We start from the raw sequence: 18,330 nt of genomic DNA on the forward strand, positions 1-18,330 counted from the left end.
ATGACAGTACCACAGATTATCATGACAGAGATGAGAGGAAGATAATTACTGTCTTTTCTGAGGCAACCATAATCCGCTTCTGATACTAGCAAACAGAAGTCAACCCCAGTGCAACATGTCGGCCTAAATTAATGGAAACATCCATTAAGTTTTAATACAGAAATTCACCTTATTGTCTGTATCCTTCTTGCCAACGGCAGACTGTAGAGCATGAAGGAGGGCATCCACCAAGCCATCGCACTCCCTTAGTCTTCTGCGTGCTTCTGCTCCATCTGAACTTACATTCCTAGCAGAGATTTAAAGGAAAACTTAGTCCTCTCACCTTCACCATAAAGTTGAAGGTGTATTGATTTGTACTAAAATTATGAGTAACTCGGTATCTTGTATGAACAATTCAGATGCAAAGTCGTCTGACAAACCTGTTAAATCTCAGTAAAATATGGCAATGCACATCCGCAACTCCCTGAATCTGAACAAAAAGGGGAACAGTCACAGAGGTGCCTATAAGCCCATTCTCCTGCATTGCTAGTGAGTCCAGTGATAAATCTTAAACTGGACAGGATTTGTCAGACCAAACAGTATGCAAACCCCAAATTTTATTTCAAAGCCTGAAATTTTAATCTGAAAAATACTTTCACCACCTTAAAAAACATGCAAAAATCACAGGACTACTCAGTAGAATTCATGGTCACAGAAACTGAATAAAACCAGGTGTACAATAAGCTATTTTAATTAATTAATCTGTATATAAAATTGTTCACTTTGGCCCCCATCTGCTCCAAAGAAGTCAGATGGGAGTCACCATGTACAACTGATGTCTCCGTGAATGCACAAAGGTTCTCCAAGTCCATTCTGTTTCCCCAGCTTTCTGACTGGAAGTTACGGCACCCGGTTTAAATCCCACAGTTTGACATTTAAGGCCCACCTTTCACACTGTGTACAGCAGAATCAGTACAAAGCCTGAATCAGTCACATTTAGAAGCTAAAAGACAATAGTCAGTATGTTTATATGGCTTTAAATTTCTCCAAATACTGTACAAGAGAATGGCACAGGTAGAAGATATGAGACAGAGCAATAAAAGGTAGTTGGGGTTGTTAAAGCTGCATGTACCCGTGAGTACAGAAACTGTGAGAGGGGAGAACTTAGCCTCACGTGTCCAGTGAGCATGCACACTATGTACTGACACCCCAGCCTTACACAAGCATCAATCTGCTATTGCTCAATAAATAAATAAAATTCAAGTCAATTTTCCAAACACTGCCTTTCCACCCCCTCTCCAACCCCCCCCCCCCCCCGCCTTCTTATTTTTTATCTTTAATTTTTTGGTGGGAAATGGAGTGGCAAAATGATTCTTATAAGTGTTTGCTGGCAAAACATCTACTATGGAAAGTTTTCCCAAAGCTGAAACGCACTAATTTCAACACCACCACAGCCAACCTTTCTGGCTGTCTGACTTCCCTAGACTCATGTAAGGTTTAGCTTTCAAAGGTCAGGACACAATCCTTACCTTCCACCATCAGGATCGTGCAGCCAATGTTTCTTTTAAACTAACCAGAGGAACTGCCAATCTCCAAGTAATTGACAAATCAACCATGGTCCACTCCCATGGCTCCCCATCACCCAGGCAGGGTGGTGTGTTAACTGTATGACTAGGAAAAAACTCACCACATTTTCTCAGAGACCTCTCAAAATCTGAAGACATTAAAGTGTCAGGGAGGGGAAGTTGCCCTTTATGTTAGGGATAGGCTGGAGAGTATGGAACTCTGTCTGGGGACAGGTGAGCAGTTTACAGAGAGTTTGTGGGTCAGGGTTAAAGGGAAAACAGCCATGGGAGACATTACTGTGGGGATCTGTTACAGACCGCCTGATCAAGGAGAACCTGTGGATGAAGCACTCTACAGACAGATAGGAAAAGCCTCACGCTCGCAGGCCCTTGTTCTCATGGAGGACTTCAACCACCCTGACATCTGTTGGAACGACAGTACTGCACGGCACAAGCAATCCAGGAGGTTCCTCGATTGTGTGGAAGACAACTTCCTTCTGCAAGTACTAGAGGAGTCAACAGGAAGAGGTGCCATGCTTGACCCTGTGCTCACCAACAGGGAAGGGCTCGTTGAGAATGTGGTGCTCCAGGGCAGCCTTGGATGCAGTGATCAGGAGATGGTCGAATTTGAGATCCCCAGGAGAGTGAGAAGAGCGTGTAGCAAGCTCACTGCCCTGGACTTCAAAAGAGCAGACTTTGGCCTCTTCAGGAACCTGCTTTGTAAGGTTCCATGGGATATAGCCCTGGAGGGCAGGGGGGCCCAAGACTCTTGGTTGATATTCAAAGATCACCTGCTACAAGCTCAGGAGTGCTGCATCCCAACTAGAAGGAAGTGCGGCAGGAGGGTCAGGAGACCTCCTTGGATGGATAAGGAGCTGCTGAGGAAAATTCAAATGAAAAAAGAGGCTTATAAGAAGTGGAAGCAAGGACAGGCGGCCTGTGTAGAGTACAGGGATGTTGTCCGGGAAGCTAAGGACCAGGTTAGGAAGGCTAAGGCCCAGTTAGGATTAACTTGGCCAGGGATGTTAAGGATAACAGGAAGGGATTCTACAGGTACACAGCAAACAAAAACCAGACTACGGACAACACAGGCCCCCTGAGGAAGCTCTTGGGAGAACTGGCTACACAGGATTTGGAGAAGGCTGAGATTCTGAATGACTTCTTTGCCTCGGTCTTCACTGGCAAAGGCTCTGACTGCACCACTCAGGTCTTAGAAAGTAGACGCAGGGACTGTGAGAATGAAGACCCTGGCCCACTGTCGGAGAGGATCTGGTTCAAGACCATCTTAAAAATCTGAATGCGCACAAGTCCGCGGGACCTGATGGAATCCATCCGCGGGTCCTGAAGGAGCTGGCGAATGAAGTTGCTAAGCCACCGGCCATCATATTTGAAAAATCATGGCAGTCAGATGAAGTTCCCGACGACTGGAAAAAGGGAAATATAACCCCCATTATCAAGAAGGGGAAAATGGAAGACCTGAGGAATTACAGGCCAGTCTCACCTCTGTGCCGGGTAAAATCTTGGAGCACATTCTCCTGGAAGGCATGCTAAGACACATGAAAAGCAACAAGGTGCTTGGTGACAGCCAGCATGGCTTCACTAAGGTGAAATCCTGCCTGACCAATTTGGTGGCCTTCTATGATGGGGCTAACACAACTGATGGACAAAGGTAAAGCGGTTGATGTCATCTACCTGGACTTCTGCAAAGCGTTTGACACTGTCCCACACAACATCCTTGTCTCTAAATTGGAGAGAAACCAATTTGATGGATGGACCACTCAGTGGATAAAGAACTGGCTGGATGGCCTCACACAAAGAGTTGTGGTCAATGGCTCGATGTCCGTCTGGAGACCGGTAACGAGTGGTGTCCCTCAGGGATCGGTGTTGGGACCGGTCTTGTTTAACATCTTTGTCGGTGACATGAACAGTGGGATTGAGAGTGCCCTCAGCAAGTTTGCCGATGACACCAAGCTGTGTGGTCCGGTTGATATGCTGGAGGGAAGGGATACCATCCAGAGGGACCTGGACACACTTGCAAGGTGGGCTGATGCCAACCTTATGAAGTTCAACCACGACAAGTGCAAGGTCCTACACCTGGGTCAGAGCAATCCCAGGCCCAGCTACAGACTGGGCAAAGAAGAGATTCAGAGCAGCCCTGCAGAGAAGGACTTGGGGGTGCTGGTCGATGAGAAAACGAACATGAGCTGGCTTCAGTGTGCGCTCGCAGCCCAGAAAGCCAACCGTATCCTGGGCTGTATCAAAAGGAACGTGACCAGCAGGTCAAAGGAGGTGATCCTGCCCCTCTGCTCTGCTCTTGTGAGACCTCACCTGGAGTATTGTGTGCAGTTCTGGTGTCCTCAACATAAAAAGGACATGGAACTGCTGGAACAAGTCCAGAGGAGGGCCACGAGGATGATCAGGGGACTGGAGCACCTCCCATATGAAGATAGGCTGAGGAAGTTGGGGCTGTTCAGCCTGGAGAAGAGAAGGCTGCGTGGAGACCTCATAGCAGCCTTCCAGTATCTGAAGGGGGCCTACAGGGATGCTGGGGAGGGACTCTTCGTCAGGGACTGTAGTAACAGGACAAGGGGTAATGGGTTAAAACTTAAACAGGGGAAGTTTAGATTGGATCTAAGGAGGAAATTCTTTCCTGTTAGGGTGGTGAGGCACTGGAATGTGTTGCCCAGGGAGGCTGTGAGTGCTCCATCCCTGGCAGTGTTCAAGGCCAGGTTGGATGAAGCCTTGGGTGGGATGGTTTAGTGTGAGGTGTCCCTGCCCATGGCAGGGGGGTTGGAACTAGATGATCTTGAGGTCCTTTCCAACCCTGACTATTCTATGATTCTATGATTCTAAGTGTGAGCTGGTTGCTGTAACAGCACATTGACTTTTAATTAAGAACACAAATGCACAGATAAATAAATCCTTTCCCCAAATCCTAACACACAGCCTCACCTCTAGCAATAGCTGATAAAAGACAGGTAAAGTGGATAGCGAAACACAATTCCACAGGATATATGGAGGAGAGAATTCTATATGCTCTACTTCTACCTCCAGTTGTAGTAATCCTTTTGTATTAAAAGATCAAATGTGAATTTTAATGTAAAGTCTTATTAAACTGAAATTAGAATTCAAATCTTCTTGATACCATTCAGGAGTTATAACAATAAACGATAGCAACTCCACCTCCAAGCACATCTATTAAAGTGTAATGTTACTTATTAAGCTTGAGGGTGACAGAAATGCACTAAAAATGGTCTTACCTGGAGCTGTGAATCACATTTCTTATTCCCTCATTAAGTTCTAGAAAAAGAGAGCTAAAATACATCAGGAACACTTGCAGACTTCAATAAATAAATAAATCAAATTTTGCCAAAAAAATCCTTCACACATTTCTTGCTCATGGCCATTTATATGATTTTTCAATGGTCCATTTGTGCTATCACACTTGTAATGCATTTTTTTACACTGCTTTAGTAACTAACAGCATCACAGTATTTTGTGTGCTACTTTCTTACTTCTTGATCTGTATTATGATTAAAGGTGGACGCTGATAAGGTTAGAATTGACGCTATAAAAGTGTATCAGTGGCTTGCCAGTACCACTTGCTGTTTCTTCAGCTATAAAATAATTTACAGAAAAATAATGCCTCAAGAAAAAATTCCCACATATATCACACAAATAACCATGAAAACTCTGCAGAATCAAATTAGTATCTAATTAATGCTACAAATAAGTTATCCAGCCATCAAACTTTGCAGTTTTCATGTTGTAAGTAACACATCAGAAGATGTATCCTTATAAGCATCTCATGCAGAAACATCTGCTCTATAGATACCAGCACTCTTGGGATTTTGCTAGTCCTCCCTCCCTGGGTAATGCAATTCCTGCAGCCCATGGGATTCATCTAACACGGAACAACAAAGCCATGTGGGGATGGTGAAAATAAAGACAGGATGCCTTGAGAGTGAGTTCTCATTTGTCAGTCCCAGAAGTACTCCCAGGGTTGGTTTCCATCATCTGGAGCAACCTTGAAAAACTGCAACCCAAGAAAATGCCAGGTTGCATTTCTGCCTTGGGGTGTTCAGACTCTATACTACCTACCCCTTTGATAAACATCACCTGGTAGTCATGGGACTGTGGAGACAAAAGTGGACAAGAGAGCTAGTGCTTGTATTGGCCATTAAAAAGGACAGAAACTGCAATGGAATAGCATGCCACTGACAGGAGTAAGGAAAAATCCCTTCCAATTTCACATCTGTACTGGAATTGTTCTGGATCTTACAGATCTATTATACAAAAAAGATGTAATTAAGTCATGTTCCAAAGGAATATTTCAGAACAAAATTTCTGAACACCCTTCTTTCGAGAGTGATGAAAATCAACAAGTAGGTGACAGATCAGACATTAACACAGGATTTGTAGTCATCTCACACTGGGTGACACTCCACAGAAGGAATGCAAAGCCTCGCCCAGGACAGAAACTTCCTGAAACTCATGCAACAGACAGATATGCAACACAACATCCAGATCTGGGTAGGGTTTTGTTTTTCACTGAACTTTTCTACACATTAGACAAGCATTATTTTATATCAGAAGAAAATCAATTCTTCAGTGGATGGAGTGTTTGTCACAAGACACTGAATAGAAAAGGAAGCTTAAAACCCTAGAGCTGAGGTGTTTGTTAACTGTTCCTTAGAAGCGAGACTGTCATGCAACAACTGGAATGACCCAAAGATTTTGGAATGAAACACATTATCTCAGTGACTTGCTTACTAGGACAGTTTAATATCAAGAACCTCTAGAGATGAAGGTAAAGGTACTTTTTAAGTCTGAAAAACTCAAAACAGGAACTCTGCAGGGCTTTTGAGGCACTAATGATGGACAAAATCCTGTTATAAAAGAAAAAGTTGAACGCCTGTTCAAATGGGTGGGAATAGGGAGGAAGAACAACCCAAACTACTTTCACACAAAACTGGTATAACAACAGTCATTCATCTCTGGTGTTTGTATAGTCTGCCTCCCTTGCCTTGTCTCTTCAACCCAAGAAGACTTGCAGACACCTTCCTCTGCCTCTCCCCGACTTTCCCAGTTTTCATTCCAAGAATCCATTAAAATGTATTTTAAAACCAACAACAGAAACTTTCTTACCACACAGTGCAAAGGCTTCACAGGTGCTTACTGTAAATATACACAACACACTCAAAAAAACAATTCTAGGAACAAGACGTGAAATTACTTTCCATGTTACTCAAAGTACATAGGAAGGAAATCAACTGGAAAGAGTGACCTGGATTCTTCCTCAGATTCTTGGAATCCAGACTGTAGACATGACCAGTGAAAAAGGATTTGTAACTATGTTAAAATAAATGCTTTGCCTGGGAAAATGAAATAGAGGAGCACTAAGTAAATATTAAATAAAAGTAAATACCTACCAGCATAGAAACGCATGAGGCAGGAATCCAGCCTGTGCCTATTAAAGACTTCAGAAAATAGATGGGAATGTGCTGAGAAAACTGTTAATGCTTTAGATAAGGTTATCATTATCACCAAATAATTGTATTAATAATATGCAAATCTGAAGGTAACATTTATGTCTGCAGAACTGACTTAGTACTCATCAGCTCTAGGATAGGTGAGCTATTACTACTGTCTGTGCCATGCACCAAGATTATCCTCAAGAGAAAAAGACTTATAAGTAATTAAATGCACAGCACTTAATCTATATAGTATTTCAATGCAAATCATGTAGAAATGTCCCCACTGTGCTCTCCCTAACAATCTGAAAGACAGATGTGGAAACCTTTTGTGTGGTTGTAGGTTTTTTTAATAACAAAGAGAAACCTGAAACTACAAGCAAAGAGACACATTTTTTAATTTGAACATTAAAACTACTATTTCCGAGACTATTGCTGTGCCTGCCCCCTGGCTGGGAAGGGCCATCAGTTGTTATCCCACAGTGCTGCAGGTGAAGCTGACAGCCAGAAGGTAGAGTATTACTAACACTTACATAAAATTTTAGTCCAACGGGTTTAAAAAGCACTATGTTTGGAGACCAAGCTGGGGACAAAGACCACAGGTTGGGGACTTAGGTTTTTCTGTAAATAACTGAACTGGAAATTTTCAAGACCTCCTCCTAGTAACATTTCCACCTTTCTCTGGAAGAAGTGTGGCTGAGAACTGAATCTGATACAGCAATGGGTTCAACAGCCTCTTTGTGCACACTGCAGGGTCTCAGATTACCCAAATGAATCCTACTTTTTACTATTGTAAACAACAATAGCTATTTTTGTATTGCCGGGCTAAAAAGTAGTATTTGCTCCTATATAGTATGTCTCAGCACTGTTGAGGAAGATAAGGATACCTGTGATCATTACGAACTGGAGTGCTACAAGTGACTGGGGTTTCCTGGTGGGCTCAGTGTGTGGCACTGCACAAGAGGGCTGAGTTAGGGCAATGCTGTGGCCAAGCTGACAGGAAGTATGCACACCTTGCTAGACCCTAACACCATCACTATCCACACACTGAGTTTTACATACTTCAGCTGAGAAAATCTACAAGGTTCTCATGAGTCTAATTTCAATATATTAGTTGTTCTATCCACCTACACTGACAGTCAAAACCTTTACTATAAAAACACCCTTAGACACCCACACTTTGCTTCACTATTCAGAAAGTTGTATGTGGATGTCAGCCAAAGGAGACTTGATAAATAACAGTTACAGTAAATGCACTCTACTTCTGAGCATATTTCTAGGTACTGGATACCCCAAAGGAGGAACATACAGCATTTTTAAATCATTCCATCATTTCACTCAAAAAGAGAGTGAGTTCCATACTTCAGTTCACATGATATATCAGAAAGTTTAATTGGTATTAAATTCATTGTTCTGTAAAAACTAGAGAGGAAAACAAACAAGCTGCCTGTGACACAGACTGACCCAGGCAGCACTGGTCAAACAGATCTGTACAACACAGTGGTGTCTGGCAGCAGACAGCTGATTTGGAAATCAAGGAGAGAACATGGTAAAGAAAACAGGAAGAAGCCAAAGACCAAATGAAGTCAACAGAAAGACAGGGGAGCTGTACTGACACTGATGTCAGGTAGGGAGCATCTGTTAAACTGAGAAAAAATGTCCCAGATCTGGGCAGGAGATCCCACTGGAGATTTCTGCTCCACTTAGGCATCCACCCACCAGCTAGATACCAGAGAAAAGCAGCAGGGCAGCCTGGCTGCCTCGCATATAAAACCCTTCCTCCTATGTGAATAAAGAGATTGGTTTTGTTTAGTTGGTCAAATGCTCAAAAGAGGACATACCAAAAGCCACCCCGAAAAGTTCTTCACATGCTTAGTCTGTATTTCAGAGACACTGGCACAGAGCAAGAAATCTACAAAGCACCCTACTACATGTCTCATACTCATGGCAGCCCTGTCTGCAAGAGCTCCCTGCAACAAGCAGTGGCTCAGCAGTCAGCAGTAGTTTAACAAGGTAGAGATGTCAAGTCTATCTTTTGTTATTTGTGGCTTTTTATATCCAAAACATCGTGTAATACCTTTTCAGTAAAATGCTGACTGGTTACCTCCTGCATGACCTACTTGGAGGGCCTTAGCTTGTTCACCTGTAATGCAAAATGATGCAGAAATGTATTACACAAGAATTCCACGATGCCCAGCAGCAGCTACTTAGCTTCCAAATTATTCCAGTCTCTGCTTGGAGGAAAGGCAAAGAGACTCTGCTTGCTTTAACACATATGCTTGCTGAAATGTGAGAAGAATCTCAAAAATACAAAACCAAGGTGGCATTTATCTAATAAAGGATCATGGCTACCATGCCTTCCAAAGCAAACTATGTCCGTTACAGTGCCTGCAGTGAGCTCTGTTTCTGTCTTGCTCTTCATCCCACCACAGTGAGACATTTTTTGTGGATTCCTCTCACAGACAGCCCAGGGAGAAGGGACCTAGATTCATTCCTAAGTAATGACAGAAGGCAATAAGCAAGTGCAAAACTTTACATTTATACTTCAGATTTGACTGCAAAGCATTAAGGTTGCATGTAACTAGGTTATGTCTCTGCTGCTAAAATCTATGCATAATTTATTTATATTACAAGCTAAACATCAGGAACTGTCAGGAGGAACCCTAACAGCTCCTTACTAGCACGAATTAAACGCTCTGCTCATCATATAAGCCCCAGGACAGCCATATGCTGTGATCCTGCACAGTATCAGTAAGCTAATTAAGAAACTGCCTTTGCTCTCTCCTCTCTGTTGTGTAGGTTTTTAATTTGAGTTGGTTTTTTTCCAGCCTGGGTTGGGCAGATAAGCTTCTCCCTTTTCTGTGCTGTTTCTGCCTCTGAAGTGAAGATTCACAAGCAAATTTCTTTTCAGTTGTTGTCTCTTTCAAAAATGATTCCTTTGCTGAAAGTCCAGTTCAAAAGTACCTTTTGCACAACAAAACACTGGCAGTATCATTATTCGCAGTTTCTCAAGCAGCGGTCTCCCAAAGTCTGTGCCCAGTATGAAAACAGTATGAGTGAACCAACCTCCAAGTACAGTGGGAAGGTGGACAGAGACATGCCAGCATCTGCCCTCATCTCCTTTGGGTGGGACAAGAACATGCTAAGCTCTGCAAGAAGTCCTGTCCGGGCCTCCTTGGTTAAATGACTGTCCTACGAACACACACTGAAAGACTTCTTGAACACAGATTAAAAGTCAATCAAATTTGTCAAAAAACCTTTTTGAAGTGATGGAGAAACGTAGCTGCTGCAGAGAGGGCTCTGTACTAATGCTTGTCTTGTGAAGCTCAAATACCACTTTGCTGCTGACAAAAAAGCCAGAGAAAATATAAGCTGGCCCCTGAAAACTCAGGTTTTTGTATCTTCTCTGTCTTACCATGCTTTGATAATCAAAGCTCCCCTGACACCAACGTCAGCTTGGCTAGCAGCACTGTGGCAGCATCACCTGAGCTTCACCTCCTGTGCTCTACTCTTCACTAGAGAGCTCTTCCACGTCAAAGATTTGCACTTAAGTGCCTTCTTACTTCAGTTTGTGGGAGACGAAGTCTGCCTCAAGTGCGTAAGAGTGCAGGTAGGACAAATATTATTTGACTGTCACTACATACTATTATCATGCCTGCAGGATTTAAAGATGGACAGAGCTTGAAGGTAATTCACTTTTAAAACTCTAATTCCCAAGCACTATTCTTCAGAGAAAAGACATGTATTAATCATTAACAAGAAAGGAGGGCATAAGCACCTGGCTTTGACAGCCTTTCTTCAAATACAGCATGCAGATATGAGAAAAAAAAAGGACACACCATTATAACACCTACACTCATACAGTTGTTTCCAGTTAACAAAGAGAATTTTTCTGCCAAAACAAGACCACACATTCGATTTGACAAACCTTCTTTAACCTCCATATGCCTCACACATTCATGCTACAGTGTTTGCACGCATACACATATGCACAAGTATATAAAGACATTAGGACTTGAGGAATCAGTCCAGTACCATTAAGCAACGTTACATATGACTGAAGCACCCTTAAGTTACATCTGCAGGACACAAGATGTACATGCACGTACCTTAATGCTCTCTGTCATCAGAAAAAGGCTTAAAACATTCTCATCCAAAACCTCTACTTGGCATATCTTAAGTATTAATGATTTACCACCAACTCCTTGCAGTCCTCTTTCCTCTGAAGTATATGAAAGTAACAGAAGCTTGCAGATACCTTTACATCATTTCTCATCCCGGTGGAGTATGTTTTTGGCTCTGAATCTACTGAGTCCTTATCTTATGCCTTTAAACACTGTACCTCATACTTATCATAACTCCTAGGTTTTGATTCAATTGGACTGAACTTTTAATTTACTCCTACAGGAAGTGCTTCTTCCCAGTTGTTGTCTCTAGGATCAACCACTTCAAAATCAGTGAACTACCAGCATTTACCAATTTCAGGGGAAGGTAAGGACAGAGGTGCCAATCCCTCATTAAAGACAGAAATGTGAAGATCAGTGACCAAAGTCCAGATCTAGCCAGGCACTTACTAACTTGAATCTCATAAAACCAGAAGGAGATAGGGCTATTAAAAATTAGACCACAAAAAGGTTTACACCATTAATCTTGCTGGCAATTATGTCAGAATAGAGCAGAACATCAATGAAGTCCATACTTCTCAAGTCTCTTGCAACAGCTCTAGCCACCAGGTTGCCCCTGCTCAGGAGCTGATGTTGGACAAGCTGTTATGTGCAATTTTGAACTGAAGAATGCATGTTTTTTGTGGAAGTCAAGTGGGTGCAGTTTGTTTGTGTTTGTACACCCACAGCCAGGTCTCTGAACCCTAAGGCTATTTGGGAATGTGAATCCCTGCGTACTTGGAGAACTGACAAGAAACACTGCAACTACAGATGGTACGCTGGAAAAAGGAGCACTTTGCATCTGCTTGCTATGCAAATTAATTCATTTAGCATTTATTGACAGCAGGTCAATTTAGTACAGGAATCAGGCTAGAAAGTTGGCAATTTATGAACTAAGTTCTACTCTGTCCTCTTAGAAGTAAAAAATCCAAGGGAGAATGAAAAGTAATTAGGCAGAAAACAGCAATTAAGCCCAGAATGAATTTCATTTTAAAACCATTAAAATCCTTGCTGCTTCCAGAGAACTAGAAATCATGGTGGATACCTACACAGAAAACAGAACATATAATGTGACTGCAGCAGTGCTCTCTGAAACACAGATTGAGCACTTCTCCTCTAAAGCAGAGAAACCCAGAGACACAGTGAAGGTCTCTGGTGCTGCCTGAATGCACGTGAGCCAGCCTTGGCTCCATCACCCTGCAAGCAATTCAACATGTATTCTTTTCCTAAAGCATCTCAATATCTGGGTCAAAGTTGTAGGAAGGATCATGAAATGGCCTTGTTAAGATGCACAAAGTTACTACATTATTCAAACTGGAGAACAAGTTGAAAATGAATGTTTCTGGATTGCAAACCCCAGTAGGGATTTAAGCCTTTAAAGATGGGGGGGGGAAAAGGCAGTAACTAGATGACACATTATCCACATACCTAAAAGACTAAAATGCAATGCAAAGACATGGAACTTGTACTCCAAATGAAATGAATGAACATCTGTGCATATTTAATGATTTTCCTAGCAAATTTATTCCTTACTTCTCCAGTTCTAGTTTTCCATAGCCAAGAAACCACTGAATTTCAATAAATCAATCTTTGCTTTTTTTACTGTTACTTTCTGGATTTCCACCATACCTATTTGTCTCAACAGGTTTGACACAACAGAAGAACACCTTATTTATAGAACTATACCCAAGGTAGTATCTATCACAAGACTTGTGACCATTTGAAGTTGTAAAATTATTACTTGTATTATAGATCCATTATCATACTGGGCCAGGTCCTAGAATCGAGGCACAGCAATGTAAGAGGAGACACCTTTTTCCTGATCTCAGGATAAGAATGGAAACAAAATTATCATCACCTGCACTAGTTTCTGAAAACTTCAGTGTTTCTTGGTAAACACATAAAAAGGATGCAATAAATTTCATTATCAGATCACTGTTTGCAAATTGGCTGTGCTGCCAAGTCTTTATTTTGCAAAGGGGAATACAGGATTCCCAAAACATTTGTTTGAAGAGAGTTTTTGGCAAGTACACAGAAGGACAGCACATAGAACCCACTTGTCATGTTTCAGATGATACCAGGATTCAAGAGATCCCTACAATGGCCACAGTCATGGGAGAAGACTTGACTTCAGAAGCAGCCCTTAAAATAAACACTGCTCTCAAAGTCAACATAAACCTTAGCAGTTGTGTTTTTCCTTCTCTGATTCTTACTGGCTATGTAGGCATTGCCAGTTAGGTATGGTGGTTTGGTATGGACATCATCAAATATCACAGGTAATCCCAAAGTTGTTTCACTTATGTTTTTTGTAAATAGTATTTGAATGGCTTTCTTTATGATAAACTTTGCACAGTTTCTCCAATTTCCAGCTTGTAAATGACCAGGTTGAACGTTACTCAGTATCATACTCAGGCCTCTCTCAAATAGCAGCTCAGACAGATCTGTCCTGGAGCACAGGTCCTTTGGCCTTTAAGACTAAAGCCAACACCAAGAATCACAGATAGATTTTTGTTACTTCATAAAGTGGGTAGAAATCAGGACTATACAGAAAGCCAATAAACTTCCTTAACTTTGGGTAAGGGGCAAAAGAGTGCATGGATCATGCCTCTTATCTAACAAAGTTAATACCCAAGTAAAGCAATACTGTTGTAGGTAGAGATGCCTGCTAAGATTTTGGCTTCAACTACCGATGCTTCCGTTAAAGCATCCTTCCATCCCACATGCACCTGCAGCACTACACTATATGTGCTGCTAATACAAGATACTAATATGCCCTTAGGCATGCCATGCAGGCCAAGCTGACTACAAAGGATACAATTCACACTGCCCTCCTCAGACCTGGATACACACCAGCAGCTGAACTCCCAAAGTGAGGAAGGAGAGAGACTTACAAATTACACAAGGGAAAAACATATTGTGGACAGGACAGGAAAATGAGATGGATCAAGATCTGAAGAAGAGGCAAAGGCAAATAGGTGGCTTTTTTTTTAATTACTTGTTTTCAATTATTTTGAAATAAGTGTTTCCAAGGCTCCACATTATCAAAGAAGAGACCCAGATTAAGAACAAAGTAAAGATGAGAAAGCAGTGTCAAAAAAAAAAAAAAAAAGGCAGGCAAATAATTAACTGGCAGTTCATGCTGTGAATCACAGAGTTTGAGACAAACTCGCCTACATCTGTTGATAAACTTCATTAACTGAAAAACTGATACTGAAATGAACGTGTCCCGCATGCATAACACCTGTCTTCTGCTTAGAGAGCTAGACTGCAAGGACATCTGAAACCTCAGAAGTTCAAAGATGCTCTCAGTTGTTTTGGAATACAACACAGCACACCTGAGGCGCACGTTCAAAGGGGACACAGGAGGCTGGCACAGCATCAGGACTAACCTCCCAATTAAGTCTCAAATTGGTAAACAGTTTGTAGTCTGCAGTAAGCTCCATTCATGGAAAATTCAATTTCTAGGAAAAGTGCCTGTGTCAACAAGAGAAGAGTAGGCAGAGGGGGTTTTAAACACTGACGTCTGTCAGACAGATGGCTGCAATAGTTTTTTCTCTGCTGGTGTTAACCATCTTCTTTTGCTGGTGCTTTTAAGGATGAGCTGCAGAAGATTTCAACAAACAATGCAAAATTATTTCCAACAGTAGTAATGATAAATACTTTTGATATGACCATTTTTATCCCTAGATCTGGAAGTGTTCTACAAATGGTAATATCACCAACACTGGAAGTATGATCAACTGAAAAGACAGCTCTTATCTCACCTACTCCTGCATTGTTGTCTGTTGTCCTGGACTCACTTTATCTCACTGCAAGCAGTAAGAAGACAGCAAGACAGCTGTTACTCCTTCCTGTGCAAAAGGTTGCTCTCTCCATGGCACAACAGACACACATGGACAAACTACCTTTCTCAGATTACCTTTCCCTGCTGCTAACCTGCCATCATATCTCCATTTACCTTAAGCAACTACTTTCAAGCATGAAATCAACCTTGTCCCACATCTTAACTGAAGCGTCAAGTTTTCCACAAGGAAGCATATAGTTCCACATGATTACAACAGCAGAGACTAGGGGTGAAAGGAATGAAATATATTTCCTCCTTTCAGCAAAAGAATCAGTCACCATTCATTGGCTTCTGTCCTGATGCATTTGAAGTGCATCAAGACCACTTTTAATCACCAACACTTCAAATTCTCTAATGTATCTCAGCACTACTATGCTCTACACCCCTCTTAATTAGCCTGAGGAATACAATGTTCAAAGTGGCACAAGCTTTTGCATAAAACCAGTACCTTTAAAAAAACCTAACCAACCAACCCACCCCCACCCCACCCAGCTATCCTGGAAAATGGAAGTTTCAGTGGATAACATAACTAATAAAAATTTATGATATGGATTAGGTTAGTCCACTAATGATCAATTTATTGTCTACACTTACTGGAAAATCTCATATTCATTCAGTTAATCCTTTTATCCCCCAACATGACTAATTTCCTCATGCAGAACTCCATTAGAAAATGAGACACTAGTAAGTAAAACCTTATGATGTCTGGAGCCTACTTAAAGGACTTTAGTTTCCAGTGGGACTGCAAATAATTTCAGTAATGGGTGCTTTCAGAACACTTTTCATTACTTTCTTCATTTGTGAAGTTACTCAGGGGAATAGTTATTGCAATTTGGAGACCACAAGCCCAGGAAACAGAAATGAACCAACTTCTGAAGATGCATTAATCAGTAGAAATCTGACAGAAGTATACTTCAGAGTAACAGATCATATGACGCCAAATCTATTTGTTTTGTTCAAACTAATTGACTTCTTCATAAAGCTGAAGAATCTAAGAGGGCATCTCCACTATTTTATCTCAAAGAAAAGCAAAATGAAAGACTGTTTAGAGAACATTGGTTCTTCAGGTTTTTCAGCCTGCATCAGGCCTCCTCCTGACCCCAGCTTCTAGGATGTACTATCCTACTCTCAAGGTGCTCTCAGAAATACAATTTCTAATTGGAAAAGGCTCCTTTGAGAGGAATATAACAAATGTGTTCCTAAACGGTCAGTGGTTCAGGTTCTTAAATAATTTCCCATAGGTCCTTAGTCACTTTAGCTTAAAATAGGAGTGTGTCCACAAGTGTTTGTGGTTAAAACTGCATCAATGTTTCAGGCTCAGCATAACTCCATTAAACCAGTTCCTCGGCATCTGCAAGAAAATGCCTTTTAATAGGAGAAGGCCTAAACCCAAGAAAGGAGTTATTTGAAAAGACACTTTTCAAATAAAATAAATCCTAAACATGTGAGGGGGAGAACAGAGTAACATTCCACAGCACTGCCTTACCGTAAGCAACCAGAAGTGTTCTTGAAGACAGTTGTCCACTCAGCATCACGAGGCTTAGAGTCCTCATTCGGCTCACTCTCCCAACCGGAATGGGGTATAATAACCTCATTGGTAAGCGTCTGCAGACCATGGTTGATGATGACCATCTTCAAGGGCTCATAGGAGGATAAATTCCATAGGGTGCCTGCAGGAGAAACAGTGATTATTAAGTAACAAGAGAATAACTACTAGTTAAAAATCTCCAGATTAAACAGAATCACTAGATTTGAAGAGACTTGGGAGATGGTTAAATTGAAAAACTAAACAAAAGGGCAAAACCACTTGTATGAGCCACCATATATCACATAGCATAGGGAAAATTCCAGGCGCTGCAACAGAAATATTTCCAAAAGCATGGAAGTACTTTTATCAAGATACAGATATTTCTGAAGTCATCAAGTCCTACAACAGAATACAGAAATGGGATGTGCTATTGGATAGTGATAGGATTTTTATGCTGTGTACATATTCTGATACAGTTCTAAGTCCAGCTATGCCTGAAAAAGTAAAAATCCATTCAGTGCAGCAGACAAGAATACTGCGTAAGTCTTTAAAACAGGGATGAATTTATGGAGGATCATTCATCTTATACTTATCCTCTGCACAATACTGTATTTCATTCAAGACTCCTCTCTGTTATTTACTTTCACATTTTCCTGTCACAGGCAATATCAATGTTCAAATCACCTGGTGCCACAAGCATATGATTCCTTGAAGAAGCTGAGAACCAGAACTCCTCTGTCTTTCCAATTTTACCTCAATTATAAACCAAAGTAGACAGAAGTCAAACATCAAAACAACGTAACAGAACAGCCTTACAGCTATAAAAATACCCCTAGATAAGTGATACAACTTCCCAGCAGACCGGTATCACTGTCCTGACACTTATTGCTCATTAGGTTATGACTAAAACAGGACATTCACTTCAGAGATAATTTTTGCATAGGCCCAGCCTAGTTACACTTGACAACTATCAGTACCAACACCTGGGGGGGGGCTTGATGCACACTTTGGAGCTCCAAGGAAAAGTGTGAAGACAGCGTATTTCAGAGAGAATGGAAAAGCTAGATTCCCCAGAACACACAGGAAATCCTTTCTAGGCAGATAGACACAATATTAAACTGAGGCTCCCTATGCTATTACAACTGTGAACTTGTGCATACTGTAGTGTGAATTGTAAATACTCACCTCTTATACACATCTAAAGCAAAACACAAAGGAACAACAAAGGTGCAACCTTTTGTTTCAGTTTCTTTCAGCCACTCTAAGTTTTAAAGCCTACATTTTCCAACTTTAAAAGTGCTGGAAAAAGATCTGGATCTATAACTTCTGTCACGCAGTTTAACAAACGTGTATTTCCTGGACCTTTCCGCCAAAGGAAAGCAGGTAGTAGTGACGATGTCTGCAGCTCTGCAATGATCCGATGTGCTGGAGAACTGCCCAAGCACCACCTCGACCACAGGTCGCTATCGCGTGGGAACTCTACTTCACACTCAGGCTTTCGCTGCTGCAAGTCAGAAGTGTCAAATGCCAATTGCCTATTTTAATATCAGAGTATTATATCCATATAGGGTCAGGACAGGAATTTTATCTCCATTTGAGTAGCAACGGGCACTTACATGATAACCTCAAAGGCTGATGATTAGCAGAGCTTCAGAAGTCAAATGCTCTGGTGTTTCCTATTCAAAGTGATCTGTAGAAAATCCAGGCTCAGACTTCAGAGACCGTATTAATTAACAAAAACTCTGAGGCAGATAGTGTGAACACCATAATGTTTCTT

The 18,330-nt window shown here is 41.5% G+C and overlaps 1 protein-coding gene across 18 annotated transcripts in view; it reads right to left on the minus strand.

Moving 5' to 3' along the window:
* ARVCF (ARVCF delta catenin family member) overlaps nt 1-18,330 on the minus strand; it is a 283,342-nt gene that overhangs the window by 51,559 nt on the left and 213,453 nt on the right. For all 18 annotated transcript variants that reach the window (XM_065692205.1, XM_065692208.1, XM_065692213.1 and 15 more), the window contains 2 exons: nt 16,512-16,695; nt 169-286 (listed from right to left, as the gene is read on the minus strand). In XM_065692205.1, coding sequence (XP_065548277.1) covers nt 169-286; nt 16,512-16,695 — 302 coding nt within the window. The remainder of the gene's footprint in view (nt 1-168; nt 287-16,511; nt 16,696-18,330) is intronic.

The sequence above is a fragment of the Lathamus discolor genome, chromosome 12, assembly GCF_037157495.1.
Source record: "Lathamus discolor isolate bLatDis1 chromosome 12, bLatDis1.hap1, whole genome shotgun sequence".
In the NCBI taxonomy this organism is placed as follows: Eukaryota; Metazoa; Chordata; class Aves; order Psittaciformes; family Psittacidae; genus Lathamus; species Lathamus discolor.